General features: G+C 40.7%; 1 protein-coding gene across 1 annotated transcript in view; it reads left to right on the top strand.

Moving 5' to 3' along the window:
- Positions 1-1040: 1040 nt before the first annotated feature.
- The window catches only part of LOC118837377 (protein mono-ADP-ribosyltransferase PARP14-like), a 64689-nt gene continuing 50529 nt past the window's right edge, over positions 1041-15200 (top strand). Inside the window, exons 1-5 of the mRNA XM_036744225.1 lie at positions 1041-1358; positions 4893-5023; positions 7594-7627; positions 8233-8481; positions 10490-10726. Coding sequence (XP_036600120.1) covers positions 1169-1358; positions 4893-5023; positions 7594-7627; positions 8233-8481; positions 10490-10726 — 841 coding nt within the window. The 5' untranslated portion in view covers positions 1041-1168. The remainder of the gene's footprint in view (positions 1359-4892; positions 5024-7593; positions 7628-8232; positions 8482-10489; positions 10727-15200) is intronic.

Below are 15200 nucleotides of genomic sequence, written 5' to 3'. Positions count from 1 at the left end.
ACTCTCCGGTCTCCACAAGGGTCAGTCCTGCTCTTTTTTTGTAGCACCTGCCACCATCCCCGCCACTTCCGCCACAATCTCCAAGCTGTGCTCCAGCTAGCTGACTACTTTCTCTCCTTCAGCTCTTAACTGCTCTGGCCAAACGCCTGATCAATTTCCGCTGTGCTCCAACCCTTCAGCAAGCTCCTCCCACCACAGGCTTCATGTCATCACGTGGATCAGAACTCAGGTGCCTACCGTTGGCTCCAGTCCTAGCCACTCCCCCCAGGACCCTGAGAGCCCCACACCCAAAGCCCACTCAAATGGGTGGGGAAGATCTTCCCCTTCGCTGATTGCCTTTACACTACCTCAAAAGGCTTTTTAGGGTCAAATGAGACATTTGTTAAGCACATGGCACAGCGTCTGGCACATGGTAAGCTCTCTAGAAATGTTTATTCCCTTCCAGGTGGGACCTTCTGCGAGTCACAACTTTTCAGCGTCTCATTTCCTCCTTTTTAAAATTACTCCCGTTGAACTAGCTAACCTCTCAGGTCTCTTCTACGTCTAAATCTACGATCCTACGAGCCTAAAGCTTTGGGACTGAAAGGTGCTCCTGGCTGGCCTGGTAAAGCTCTGTCTGAATTCAGAACGAGAGTCCACCAACAAACAGGCGCTCTTTTCAAAAAGCAGAAACGAATTGGTGCTTTTCATGGTTTTGAGTTTTCTGGAATTTTGACAGCTTTATATGTGAATTCCTTTCCTCCACACAAGACCCTGAAAGCAGAGCTGGCCACATTTTCCAAACGCTCTCTCATCAGCTTAAAGGAAATGAGCAGGGGTCCTGGTTCGAGAGATGCGTCGATCTGGGAGGGGCTGGGGCGGGGAGGAGGTGCTTCTGAGGTCCAGGATGGTCTGTCTTTCCTCCCGCCAGAGGACCCTAGCACAGATTTTGCTTACCTGAAGTAGCGTTGTCTGCAAAAACGAGAGAGGGGTATTGTGAATCTGAGAATAAGAAAGGAGCTTTGGGGAAATGAAACTGAAAGTTTGAAAACCAACTGGGACGGGGGTGGCGGACTGGGGGAGAGAAGTTGGGCTAAGGAGCCAGGAAGGAGTGCTGATTAAACCTCTGCCTCCAGAGCCCGGCTCACATACGTCGCAGCCCGGACTCCAGAGTCCCGACCCTGCCCTGATGGCCACTGACGGCGCTGCCTCGGTCCCGCCGTACCGGGTCCTGGTCCTGGTGCCCAAGCGCTATTCTGGACTGGAGAGGAAACTGCAAAAATATTTCCAGAGCCCGAGGAAGTCCGGAGGAGGCGAGTGCACGGTCAAAGCTGGTACCACCGAAGGAACGTTCTGGGTAGAGTTTTTAGAAAGACAAGGTGAGCAGAAAGGGGCTGGGGGAGCCGATGGTCAGAGACCAGAGTGGGAGGAAAGGCTGCGGCGGGGAGACGGAGTGGGGAGGAGGGGATGCGGGGGGCGGAGCTGGGAGAGAGCACCGAAGTGGATGCCAACTTAAGCCAGGAGAAGGGGCACTGGGAAACAGGGCTTGGGTTAAGAATAATAATAGCTTGCATTTATATAAAGTCTACTATTTGCGGGGCACTGTGCTAATCTCTTTTCAAATAATATCTCATTTAGTCGTCGAAACAGCTCTGGGAGGTAGGTGCTACTATAATGCCCATATTGCCTTTGAGGAAATTGAGGCAGAAGCTATGTGCCTTGCCCTGATCACATAACTAGAAAATGTCTGAGGCCACATTGGAACTCAGTTCTGAGGACCCTGACCCCTATTGGTGGGATACATTTCTGCCCCTTTAGAGGCTGGGGTTGGATGAAAACTTGCTCTCACCCTCATCCACCAAGAGGAAGGTAAGGGATCCATCCTCTTTGTATCAGGTCAATATACATTTATCATAGGTATGTGGTTTCACCTCCTCTGTATTGTTAGAGAGCCAAAATCTCCCCACAATGCCACCCTTCCACCCACAAACTCTTTCTGGGAAGAAGTTGACTGAAGCACCCCAGTGGAAATGAGAACTGCCAGTTGAGAGGGACCTGAACTGTTTCTTGGGTGGGGGAAGAGAAGGGCGACGGAGATTATGGTCACCTCTTAGGGTTTTGTCTTATGACTTTTGATTCTCACAACAACAATCAGAAAAAATAAAGAGAATAACCAGAACCTATTATCCATGTTAATATGTTAACAAAAGTGAGAATGAAAAAGAAATAATGGAATAACTTCAAAAATATAAAATGCTCAAACTAACACAAGCTTTCTGCCTGTGACTGGCTAGTGCAGTTAGTCACAGGGAGTTGTTTACAGTCACAGGGCACAGTCATAAGAGCTAGGGAGGGACTGTTCCAGGAAAATGAAAGAGCAAGTTTTCAAAGCCTGGTGATTGGAGTCAAGGCTGGAGAGGAGGATGGAGGCATCAGATTCTTTCCCTCTGGTGCTGGATGGTCCCTGGAGTACCAAACCCACCCACAAGAAGTTGTTAAAGAAGTTGCAGTGCTACTTCCAGAGCCTCCAGAGATTAGGGCAGGGCAAGTGTGTGCTCACAGTGCAGATGGGACTCTCTGAGATGCTTTTCCTTTTTTACCATGAGAAAGTTAGTTGAGGAAGGGTATTACTGGGAAAGGGCTAGAGTCCATGCTGAAGTGAGGTGAGGGGTGGATAAAGAGATGAATGAGCTTATCAGATGTCACAATTGAAGAGGACCCCTTAGAGATCATCTAGTCTAACTTCTCCCATTTTACAAATAAAGAAATTGAGGCCAGAAGAGAGAGTCAGGCAGTCATCAAGTTTTATGATATCATATCTCTTCCACTTTCTCCATTCCATCTGTCTTTTAATGTTTAGTTCAAAGGGAGGCACAGACAGGCAAGACTGAGATAAGAGGATCAGAGATTGGGTTCCCCTTTCCTTATGGGATAAAAGTTTAGTACTCGCTTTGTTCTAGGCACCGTAGTAAGTTCAGAGTAAACAAAGAAAGGCATAAACACGGTCCCTGCCCTCCAGTATTCATCTTCTGATAGGAGAGAAAACATGTAAACAACTGTGTTCTTACAAGATATAGAGTAGATAGGAGGTAATCTCAGATGAAAGGGACAAAAGAAAGGGAAGATCAGGGTGGAAGAAGGGCAGGAAAGGCCTCCTGCAGAAGGTGGTGTCTGGGCTGAGTCTAGAAGGGAGCTGGGAGGTGGAGGTGAGGAGGAAGAACATTCTATACATGGGCTACAGCCAGTAGAAAGTCACAGTAGCCACAGAATAGAGAGATGGCATGTCGTACATGATAAACAGAAAGCATAATCTTGGAGTGTTGTAGAGGGGAGTGATTTGTCTATGTAAATTAATTGGCAGAGCCAAGATTTGAACCCAGTTGGAGTCAGGGGCCTTGGGTTAGATTCACCTTCTTACTGCCAGTGTGACATTCGGCACATTACTTAAACTCTCTGCAGCTCAGTCTCATCTGTAAAATAGAGGGGATGGACCAGGTGGCTGCTTAAGCCCTTTTCTTTCTCCAGATGAATTTTATTATTTTTTTTTCTATCCCTATAAGGAAATAAATTAAAGCTTGCTGTGCTTCCTGAATAAGTATGGCACTGAAAAGTAACATACATAATATTTTTTCATGTAAATGTTTGTTGTTTTTTTTTTTTTACATTGCTTCTATTTCCCATTTTATCTCTCTCCCTTTCAGAAAGCTGACTTTATAACAAAGAACTTTTTAAAGGGAAGAAATAACAAGAGGAATAAAAGAAAAACTTAACAAAACTGATCAACATGTCCAAAAAATTGACAATATATGCCATGGTCCACATTCATGGAACCTGCACACTTTCTTCCCCACCCTACACCTTTGCAAAGAAATGTCTTCTCCTATCTCTTCTTTGGGGCCAACAAGAAACTTTGAAACTCAGTTATGTAGGGCTACTCATTCTTCTTAAGAATATAATAAATTCAACACATAACTTTCATATCTGTTCTGCTCATCTGATTCCCTCTATTTGCTACATTCATTTCAGTTTTTGTGGTGGTTGTTCTTTCCACTCTATATTGTTGTAGATTCTATGTCTGTTTTTTTCTTGTCTCTACTTTCTTCACTTTACCTCAGTTCATATGTCTTCTCATGCTTCTCTGTATTCTTCACGTTTGTCATTTCTTATAGCATAGTTATACTGCATTAATTCATATACCATAATTTGTTTACTCATTCCCCAGTGGGCATCTACTTCATTTTCAGTTCTTTACTGCCACATAAAGCGCCACTCTAAATATTTTGGTATATATGGAGACTTTCTTTTTTATCAGGGACATGCTTGACATGCTGTTCTGGAGTCAGGAAGACATGAGTTTAAACTCAGACTCAGATGCTGGTTAACTGTGTGACATTGGCCAGTCACTCCATCTCTGTTTGCCTGTTTCCTCATGTGTAAAATGGGGGTGATAATAGCACCCAAGTCCTAGGGTTGTTAGGAGGATCAAATGAGACAATAATTGTAAAGTGCTTAGCATAGTGTCTGGCCTATGGTAAGTGTCATATAAGCATTATTACGATTGGAATGTTTGCCTCTCTGTGGAATCTCTGAGTTAAAAAGTAGGTTGTTTGCTTTGTAATAATGACCGAGAAAGTGCACCTCCTTCCTTTCTTTTGGGAGGACAATGGGTATAGAGTATTGTAGATATCATGAGACACTTTGTTGATTTGGTCAAACTGCTTCCCCCCCCCCTTTATTTTTTATTCATTGTTAGAAGGCGTGCTTCAGTGGATAAAGGAGGGGGAATGACATTTGGAAGTACAGCTGATTGCAAAGCCAAAGTTATCAATAAAAATAGGCTCTAAAACCAGTATGAGCTTTTTCCTTCTTAAAGATTGCCACATCATAATCTTGGTTTCACCCATATTTTTCAGCGAGGCAACGAGTCCTGGAGAGGGAGAATCATGAGTTAGAATTGCCAGGAGAAGAAAAGTTGAAGGTCACTGTCAGATTGCCTACAGCAAAGGATGCGGATGAAGGCAATGAAGAAGAAATCCCAACAAAAGTAAATATATCTTACACATGATAAAAAGGAAGTGGGGTATTTTTTCAGGCATTTGGGCTGGGATTCAGGAGAAACTTAGTACCTGGAGAGAAAAGAGAGAAGTGTGAATGAGAAGTGGCCATGTTGAAAACAGCAAGTGCTCATTGGGTTTAAGAAGCTAGAATGATGTTGTAGGGAAAATAGAAAACTAAGACCAGCACATTCCTTGGACCTTCTCAGCCTCCTAGAATCCCTGTCTTCTTTCAACGCATAGCTCAGGTGCCACCTGATAGACAAGACTTTTCCTGATTTCCACCCTCCCCCCAGTTGTTAGATGTCCTTACCTCTTAAAATCACCTTGTGTTATTCAGTAGCCATTTTGTGTTTACTCATTCCTCTTTTATCCTCCCAGTGGAATATAAGTTTGATGGTAGGAACATTTCTTCTTCATATGCCGAGTACCTAGATACCTTACACAAAATAGGTGCCTAATAAATATTTGTTGAACTGAAGGAGCTCCAAGTGGGATAAATATATTTAGATGAAGGAAAAAAGCAATGAATATTATGATTTTTGAACTTAGAACATGTATGGACAACTGCCTGTGGGGAATTCAGTTGAATTCAGCTCAATTCAATTTTTAAAATGATATTTCTATTTTTCAGTTAACAAGCATTTATTTTTCTCTCCCTTCTCTTCCCATTAAAAAAAGGAAAACAAGACCCTTGTAAAAATATTCACAAACAAGCAAAACAAACTCCCATGACAGTCAATATGGCTGAGTAAAGAAAGAAGTACAGCATAGTCAGTAAGAACTGAGTTCAAATCCAGCCTAACACTTGCTAGCTAGAGGCAAGTCACTTATCCTCTTTGAATTTTGGGCTTCAATTCTCCTGAGACTTTTCCTTTTAAGTTTTCTTCAAGGAAATTATGGGTGAATTTTTTCTATCTTTATTTAGATGTCTGGTTCTATAGATTTGGGCAGTTTTCATAGAAATGAATTTTCTTGAAAAATAATGTCCAGACATTTTATTTTTATTATCATTTGGAGAGTTCAAAGATTCTTAAGTTACTTCCCCTTGACCTGTTTTCTAGTTCAATTTTTCATATTGGGTATCATAGTTTCTATTTTTTCATTATTTTAGTTTTGTCCAATGTCAATATGGCCTTCTCTTTCATCTATTCTAGGCTTCATAATAATAATTGCTAACATTTATTTAGCTCTTACTATATGCCAGGCACTGTGCTAAAACACTTTACAATAATTATTTCATTTAATCCTCACAACAAGTCTGGCAGGTAGGAATTATTATTATCCCAATTTTACACAGGAGAACACTGAGGTAAACAGAAGTATAGTGACTTCCCCAGCTAGAGAGTGTCTGAGATCAGATCTGAACTCAGGTCTTCCTAATTCCAGGTCCAGCCCTCTATTTATTGTGCTACCAACTGTTCTTTAGAGAAGACGTACTACTTTCTCTTCCAGTTCTTTCTTACAGAGCTTTAAAAACATTTTTTTATTATTTCTTGCTTCTTTTCTGTTAGGTGTCTGTGTAGTTAGTTAGCCCTTGTGGAAAATTTATTTTTTCATTTCACTCTCTGCTGGTGGTTGTTTTAAAGTTATTGCCTCCTTTTGGGAGGAAATCTTTAGATTTGCAATAATTTTTATTCTTGTCATATTTTATATTTGATTTACTCATCTCACCAGGTCTAATTCCTGAATTAGAGCTTAATGCCATCTCCACCACATTTTTGGGCTTTTGGGTGATGGGACCTATTCTGCTTGGTATTCCTCTAGGTCACCTGGATTTTTATACTGACCTCCATTTCCTGGGGGCTGACCCTCTCCCCAGCCCCTCCCTGGATCTTTGAGATTCAGAACATTGGATATTTAGGGCCATTTCTGGCACCTCAGATCAGGTGATTCCAGGGCTTTCTTGGAGACCCCCTCACTGTTGCTGCCTCTGGTCTCAAAAATTTGTAAGCTATGCATGCCTTGGGCCCATCACTGGTCGCAGGGGCTTTGCTAGAGGTCACTTTTCTTATTGACTTTGGATGTTGGGTGACCTAATATACAGCTCTGGTGAGGAAGAAGTCATTTAATATAGCTTTTATTGGATCTTTTAAAAAATCATTGTTGAGTCTCTTGAGAACTTCGGAGTTTTGTTGAAGTACAGTAATGTGGGAATGAGGTAGTCATCTTGGCAGGAAGCCTCACCCAGAGTATGAGGGACCATGTCCTACCTACACCTCTCCTGTATTCCTCCAGCTAGTCTCTACTCCTGTTTCCTTCACTCAGGCTAGTAGACTCTGTTTCCTTCCCTTCCCTTCTGATAATTTTCCAAAGAATTCTCATCAGTCTGTCCAACTCTTCAAATATGGCCCTCAGAAGTGAACACAGTTTTTTAAGGTACAAGCTGACCAGTGAATAGGTACAGTATGATTGATGTCTTACTTGCATTGTAAATTTGTTGATCTTAGGTAACTATGGACTTGAGTATATTTATTTCGTGCAGGCACTCTAGGCTGATCCCAACCATGTCTCTGTGTAAAGGAATTCTCCTTAATGCTTGTTTTTCATTTGGCCTTAGGAATCCAAGATCAAAGATGGAGCCCAGGAACAAGGTAACGGCTAATCCTGAATTAGTCTGATGTGCATACAGCAAGTAAAATTTTTTCCTCATTAAATGTCAGCATTCCTTTACCTCATTTTCAGTAGTCTTGTACATGAATGACTTAGGATTGCCAGGCAAGAATTGTAAGAAGCAGCAAACAAATCTGAACGTGTTCATTTCAGTCCAGTTTCCTAGTTCATTATTTCACATTAAGCCATCCTTCCTCCCCACTATCTTTCTCTTTGTTTCCTTGAGAAGATCTGGTTGAGTTGGGTTTTTTTGTTTTGTTTTGTTTTCTTTGCAATTAGCCATGGCCCATGGATAAAGTCCCGCTGTTACTCTGGTTTTTATTGATTTTTCTCCCCTTGGTGAGCACAATGGAGAACTCTGCTGATTGGAAATTGAAAATTTAACCTAAAGTAAACATTTGTGTGAGGGATTGTTGGATTTTCTGAGAAAGCACATTGCTCTTTTTAGTTACAGAGAACATTATTTTCAGCTGAGTTACTCAAAATATTAGAAAGTGATATAAACAGAAGCATGCATTATGACCTCTCACTCTGGCAAGACTGGTTGTGAACCCTGTTACAGATGTATTTGTGTCCTTAAAACTAGATGTTTCAGAAGACCAGGACACAAAGCTCCCACTGGACAGAAGATTGGATGAGACAGAGAACATGTCCAAAGGCTCTGAAAATGTTCCCTCTTTGGTTGCATTTAAAAATCTTCAAGATCCAAAGGATAAGTATCTCCTTGTTTTGCTGGTGGAGAATATCAGTGGTCTGTCAAAAATCAAAGGAGATTTTGAAGTAGAAGTCATACCAGAAGTGGAAACTGCTGTGTTTACCTTTCTGAAACACATTGGTAAGACTGAGTAAAAGTTAGAAAATCTTCATCTGCAAATAGTCTTTGTGTCATGCCCTGGAATGCTGATTAACACGGAAGCTGGCCATCCTTGAAATGCCCTTTCTGGCCGTTTCCAACACTCTTTCTGTCTCTCAATAAGAGAAAATTTTGAAGACTTCGCTAACTAGGTGGGAATAGTGGATCAAATGTTGGATTTGGACTCAAGAAGGCCTGAGTTCAAATCCTATCCCAGATACTAGCTTTGTGATCCTGGGCACATCACTTAATGTCCTTGAGGCTTACTTATTTCATCTGTAAAATGTGGGGGTTGGACTTGATGGCCTCTAAAGCCTGTTCCAACTCTAAATATACTACCCTAGGAAATACTATTGCGTTTATCAGCATGGTAGAAAGGTACATTGTTTTGACTCCAAAGTTCTGGTGTGTTTTCATAGGAAATGGGACTTTATCATTCTGAGCTCTATGTGTATGTGTGGAATGATTGTAGCTCATATTTATCTAACATCTGAAGATCTGAAAAGCACTTTATTTACATTAGCTCATTTGAACCTCACACTGTGAGGGAAATTCTGCAGTTACTTTTCTTCCCATTTTACAGATGAGGAAAGTGAGGTGTTCAAAGAGACTTAAATAAGTTGACCTTGGTCAAAGAGCTGGTGACTAAGGATGTACATGAAGATAGATCTTGAATCCAGGTCTAGCATTCTACTTCCTTTACCACAATATAAATGTAAAGGAGAGTTCTGTGCAAAGTGCAAAGAAGGTAAAAACCCTACTTTTAGAAGCATGAAAAGCTTTATGGAGGAAGTGACCCCTGTGCCCAGAGTCTGAGGATCCCAGGTGTTGAGAAAGTTGGTGAAGGCAGAAAGATCTAAGGTAAATTAGTGATCTCTCCAAACTGGAAGGCTCTAGTATAGATAGCTAAGGGTAGCTAAGAGGGTGCAGCTGGTACAGCATCAGGCCTAGAAGGGAGAAGACTCATCTTCCTGAGTTCAACTCTGACCTCAGACATTTACTAGCTGTGTGACCCTGGGCAAGTCACTTAACTTTCTTTGCCTCAGTTTTCTCATGTGTTTTTAAAAAATGAGCTAGAGAAGGAAATGTCAAACCACTTCAGTATCTTCAGCCCCCCACCCACCAAAGAAAACCAAAGGGGATTACAAAGAGGCCAACATAGCTGGAGTAATTGAAGAAGAACAACAAAACAGATCGTCTTTTGAACTCTATTTTTTACAGTTTATTTTACAGATTTAGCTCATCACTTCATGTTGGATACTACATTTTCTAGCCAAAGCAGACTATTGTCTATCCCTGTCCTCATCCCACCCACTCCTAACTCTCTCTGCTCTGGCCATTCTCATCTTGGCATGGATACTTTCCTTCTAGGTCTGTTTTTTGAACTCCCTCCCTTTCCTTAAGACCCAGCTCAGAGGCTTCTTTTGCCATGAAGCTTTGTCTGACTCACTCAGCTGAAAAGCTTCTCTTCCTCTTACTACTTCTCCTATCACTTACCCCACTTTTCCTTTGTATAGTTAATTATATAGTATACAGTTGTTTATTTATATTTAGTAGTAGTATATTTCCCTCCTGTTAGATTGTAAGTGCCTTGAAATCAGTTCCTATGTCATATCTATCATCAAATGCCACCAGCCCGCAGCACAGTACTACAACATAAAGAGTTTTTTAATTTTGTTGAATGGCATAGTAACTGTTAGTTAATATTCAATAAATCGTAATGGTTGACCTGGATAGTAACTGGCAGAGGGTCAGTGGATGGTCTCTGTCAGAAGAATTCCACTCTGCTTAACCAGTAGGAGCTTCCAAGTACAACACCAGCATAGAAGTGTACACCTTCCAAACCTGTGCTCATAGCCTACCTGTTGTTTTAGGAGTGTGAATTCTCACCTAGGGATCTTCACTTCGGCTGCTCTGCAGGAAGCACATTTTGAGTTAGTTTTCTTCCTCAATGAAAGGTTCTTAATGACCACTTTGTTTTTCTTCACAGATACAAAGATGCTTGCTGATCGTTGTTCTCAAACTCAAATAGTCCGAGAGAAAAAGATTTGTGTAGCACCTCTGGAAGAGACAAGAACCATCCTGGTGGAAAACCTGCCTCCTGATGTTAATGAAAGTTACGTCACTCTTTTCATTGAGAACCTCAATAATGGAGGGGCACCAATAACCAAAGTGCAGTGTTTCCCAAAGGATGATTCAGCTCTGATTGAGTTTTCTGATTCCCAAGGTAATAAAATCTACTAACTTAATTCTGCTTTTCCCCTCAATGGATTGGTATCCACTAGATTGTAACAACACTGAAATTTGTATAATACTTTAAAGTTTACAAAGTCCTTTATGTACGTTATCTGAGCCTCACAGCAAACTGTTGAGGTAGGTAATTTTATGGATTAAGAAACAGGTTCATAGAGTTTAATTAGCCCATAGTCATATAGTTAGTATGTGTTCAAAGGCAGCATTTGAATCCAGCTCTGACTCTAAGACTAGCCCTCTAGCCACTAAGATGTACTTAGAGGTAATACTATGCTCATTTTGCACATGAGACAACTGAGACCAAGAAAGACTGAATGACTTTCCCATAGTCACACTAGCAGAAATTATCAGAGGATCAAGTCTTGTGTTTGACCCTCTACATATGAAGTCAGTTGAGAGGCTGTGCTAGGGTTAGGCTATCTAAAGTGAGGAGGAAGTGGCTTGATGAAAGGGGACTTTATGGGGAGCCATCAGGAAAGCTAAGATTTCCATTTAGAATATGGCAAGACTCCTCTGGCTGCCTTGAAGTGTTGTCTCCATGGAACCACAGCATTTCAGATAATTGATTTCTGGAGTTACTAAGAGTTACTACAATAGGAATCTTCCCATAGAACTCCATACTCCTATGAATTAAACATGTGGAGTCAAGTTCTGATTGGTCATCAACATAATCCCCATCATAATATGGGGATTGTTCTTTTTCTGAAAGAAAGATGGCATTTTTCACTCTCTGATTCTTTTCTCCTAGGCCTCTGCTGTTATATTTTGGGTCAGGGGAGGGTCTGGAACTGTGATATCATTGGCATAGGGAACTTCTGCAGAAGAAACTTCCTCCCAATGCATATTGACAAGTGTTCTACAACTTAGAAGTCTTAGGGGGTTTCCTTAGCAATCACTGGTTTAGTGACTTGCCTAAGATCACATCTCCAGTAGTGGGACCTGGACCCAGTCTTCCTGACTGTGAAGTTGTCTCTCTCTCTATCCTACTCCATATGTAATCTCTTTGCTAAGTTAGGGAGTGAATAAACCACTTATTATGATGGCCTAATGACAGCCAACAGCTGAAAGACTGCCATAAGTTTTGAGAGAAGGATGTTGGATATGGGCTCTAGAGAAGGTGTGGTAATGCATAGTTCAGTTCTTCTCTAATAATTCCCTTTGTTCTCTTTACTTTGAGATAACACATGAGCTAAGTGTCCCCTAATAGGAAGTCAGATTTGGAAAGAACATTACAATTCCTCAAGTGCTTTTCTCATAATAACTCTGTAGGTAGTTCAAAGTATTGTCTTCATTTTTACAGATAAAGAAAGTGAGGTTCTGCTATGTAAAGTGACTTGCTAAGGTTATAGAACTAGTTAAAACCCAGTGGAATTTGAACCCAAGTCTCCTGACTGCAAGACCAATGTCATACCCACTAAACCTCCTTCTGTCAAGATCGCCACTCATGTAGGGCAAGAACTTACAGGGCATGGAAGAAAGATCTCTATACTCTGTGTTTTAAGATTTTAAAGACTCTGTCATATGATTATTAATATTCAAGTATTTCTATTTGCTAAGAGGTATAGATGGGCAGAGTTCCCCCTGTCAATTGAAATTTTCTTGGACCCAAACAATTTATGGCTACGTTTTACAGGAATCATGAAACTAAAGGCAAAATCCCACGGTAAAGTAAAAAATAGATACGTAGTTGAAATTTGGATCTTTTTGTTCAGTTAAAAAGAACAATAATATTATTAATGCAAAAGAGATCATGATCACTCCCTCTTAATTCTACTTTCAATCAGGTCAAAGGGGAACAAATTGATACCTCTCTTATTACTTTAATCAAACGATCAACCCTCAAGTGTCCCTGTGGAGTGAAGTTAGTTGAGCATTCATTCTTCAACTTCCTCTCCCAGCAGGAAAGAGGGTAGTTCCTTTCTCCCCCAGCTGGGCCAGCTTAGGTGAATAACTTTCCCTTTGGTTACCACCTCTACTCCCTTGGGCACTGAGTACCCCCTCTCAAGCTATACCAGTTGAGCTCATTTTCACTCGAGGGCAAGATGGCCCTGAGGTTCATGTAGAATTCTCTGTTAGGTTAAAGAGTTACACAATAAAATGTATTAATAAAATCATGACAGCTCAGAGCCCCCAGAAAGGAAAATTCTTAACATTGGAAAGTGGTTCAGATAATAATAATAATAATAATAATAATAGCAGCTAGCATTTATATAACACCTACTATGTGCCAGACACTAAGCTACAAATAGTATCTCACTCCTCATAACAACCCTAGGATATAGGCACAATTATTATGATCTCTATTTTACAGTGGAGAAAACTGAGGCAAATAGAGGTTAAGTAATGTACATTAGGATTCATAGACAATATCCTTTATGGTTTTTCTTTTACATGGTAATGTTTGTGTTTGGTGATGCTTGAGCATACAATACAAAAGAAATTTTTTGGAGAAAGTAGGTTAGAGTGATTTGCCCAGGATCACACAGTTATGGTCAGAGTCTGAATTTGAACTCAGATTTTCCATATTCCAGGTCCAGCACCCATCCACTGTGCCTCCTAACTGCCTCCTCTTACCTGTTTAGATCCTTCATATTTTTAGATAATCCTTGACTTTCAATTCAGTCAAAGATGAACATGTAGATAACCTCTTTCAATTGGATTAATCAAATGACATACCTCCTCTTAGTCACTGTAAGAAAGACAAACTCTCTCCTAATAAGCTTAGCTTAAAGGAATCAAAATTCCTTCCTGAACTAGATTTTTTTTATTCAGGAACATTTTATTATGTCTTTGATACAAATGAAATGCAGGACTTCAGGCTAGAATAGGGTCTTTGATTCAAGTTAGAGGGAGGACTTCAGATTGGCACACTGACAGTATTATTTTTCTGAATTTTATGATACTGACTTTAATGCAATATGCTTCCACAGGGGGAGGGGACTTGGATCCCCTTTACATAAACTCATGGTGGTCATACTGCTGGGGTCAGCTTTTTATTTCTACCATCTCACCCAACCAATTCTGGACAGAGGGGAAATGGTTAAGAAAATTAGCTTCAGTGATAACTTGTATCCCCTTATTTCCTTACTTTTAAGTACTTCCAAATACTTAGTCTAGTTTGTGATACATACTGACTGTTTGATCCTGGGCAAATCATTTAACCTCTCAATGTACCAGATGACCCTCTAAGTTTAACAACTGCAGAGCAGGTGCCAACCTACATTGAGAGAAGGAATTTCTTCATCTAAGGATTACCTATATCAAAGAAATCACAGGTACAGGCCCTGTCCCTTTCATTACAAATGATTCAGTACAGTTTTTTATTAGCTACTCCTCAGGGTCAGCTAAGTGGCACCATTGTGTATACAGCACCAGACCTACAGTCTGGAAGACCTGCCTGGGTTCAAATCTGACCTCAGATATTTACTAGCTGTGTGACCCTGGCCAAGTCACTTAACCCTGTTTGCCTCATTTTCCTCATCTGCAAAATGAGCTGGAGAAGAAAATGGCAAATCACTCCATTATCTTTGCCAAGAAAACCCAGGAAGTGGTCATGAGGAGTCAGACATGACTGAAAACAACTAAGCAACAAAAAGATATAATCCTGGAATTTTAGCACTCTGAGAAACCTTATTAAAAGACAATGCCCTCCTTTGACAGATCAAATAAAGAATACCAACATACTCACCTATTCGGTTTCGCACTTGTCCATTGGTGGCCCAGGACTACAACCCAGATGTCCTGGCCCATAATCCAATGTTTTTTTTCCCCAATATCACACTGTATATGCATTAAATGATCATAGGATCCTTGAGTTGGATGGCACCTTAGAAAGTACTTGGTATCACTTTCTCCCACCTACATTTACTTGCTACTTGTAAAGTGGGACTCCTTATATATAGTCTGATCAAGGTTTCCTAGTGAAGCTTTAGGAAATGTTCTCTTTTCTAGTTCCAGGATATGGTACATAAGGTATACCCATTAAGTTACATTTGTGGCCCTGTGAAGTTTTTCAAGATCTAGTTCCTCTTCAGAAAAGTAAAGGATCTTACCTGATCACATGGGGATTTTTTGAGCATAGGATAAAGCTCTAAATTCATGAAAACCCTAAGAGGTTATGCAAAGACAGGCAATCAGCCAATAAAATTTATTTATTAACTGCCTACTATGTGCCTGTCACTGTGTTAAGCACTGGGACTACAAAAAGAGGCAAAAGATACTCCCTACACTCAGTGAACTTATAACCAAAAGGAGAAGACAACATGCAAATAAATATATACAAAGCAAGCTATATATAGGATAAGAATCAAATTATTAAGAGAAGGAAGGGACTGGAATTAAGAGTGGATGGGAAAGGCTTCCAGTAAAAGAAGAGACTTTAGATGGGACATAAAGGAAGCCAGGGAGGTTGGTAGGTGGGAATGATGAGAGGGAGCATTTCAGGCATG

This window comes from Trichosurus vulpecula, chromosome 2 (genome assembly GCF_011100635.1).
Source record: "Trichosurus vulpecula isolate mTriVul1 chromosome 2, mTriVul1.pri, whole genome shotgun sequence".
Lineage (NCBI taxonomy): Eukaryota > Metazoa > Chordata > Mammalia > Diprotodontia > Phalangeridae > Trichosurus > Trichosurus vulpecula.
Note: the sequence above shows the minus strand (reverse complement) of the source record. Positions and strands in the feature narration are given on the sequence as shown.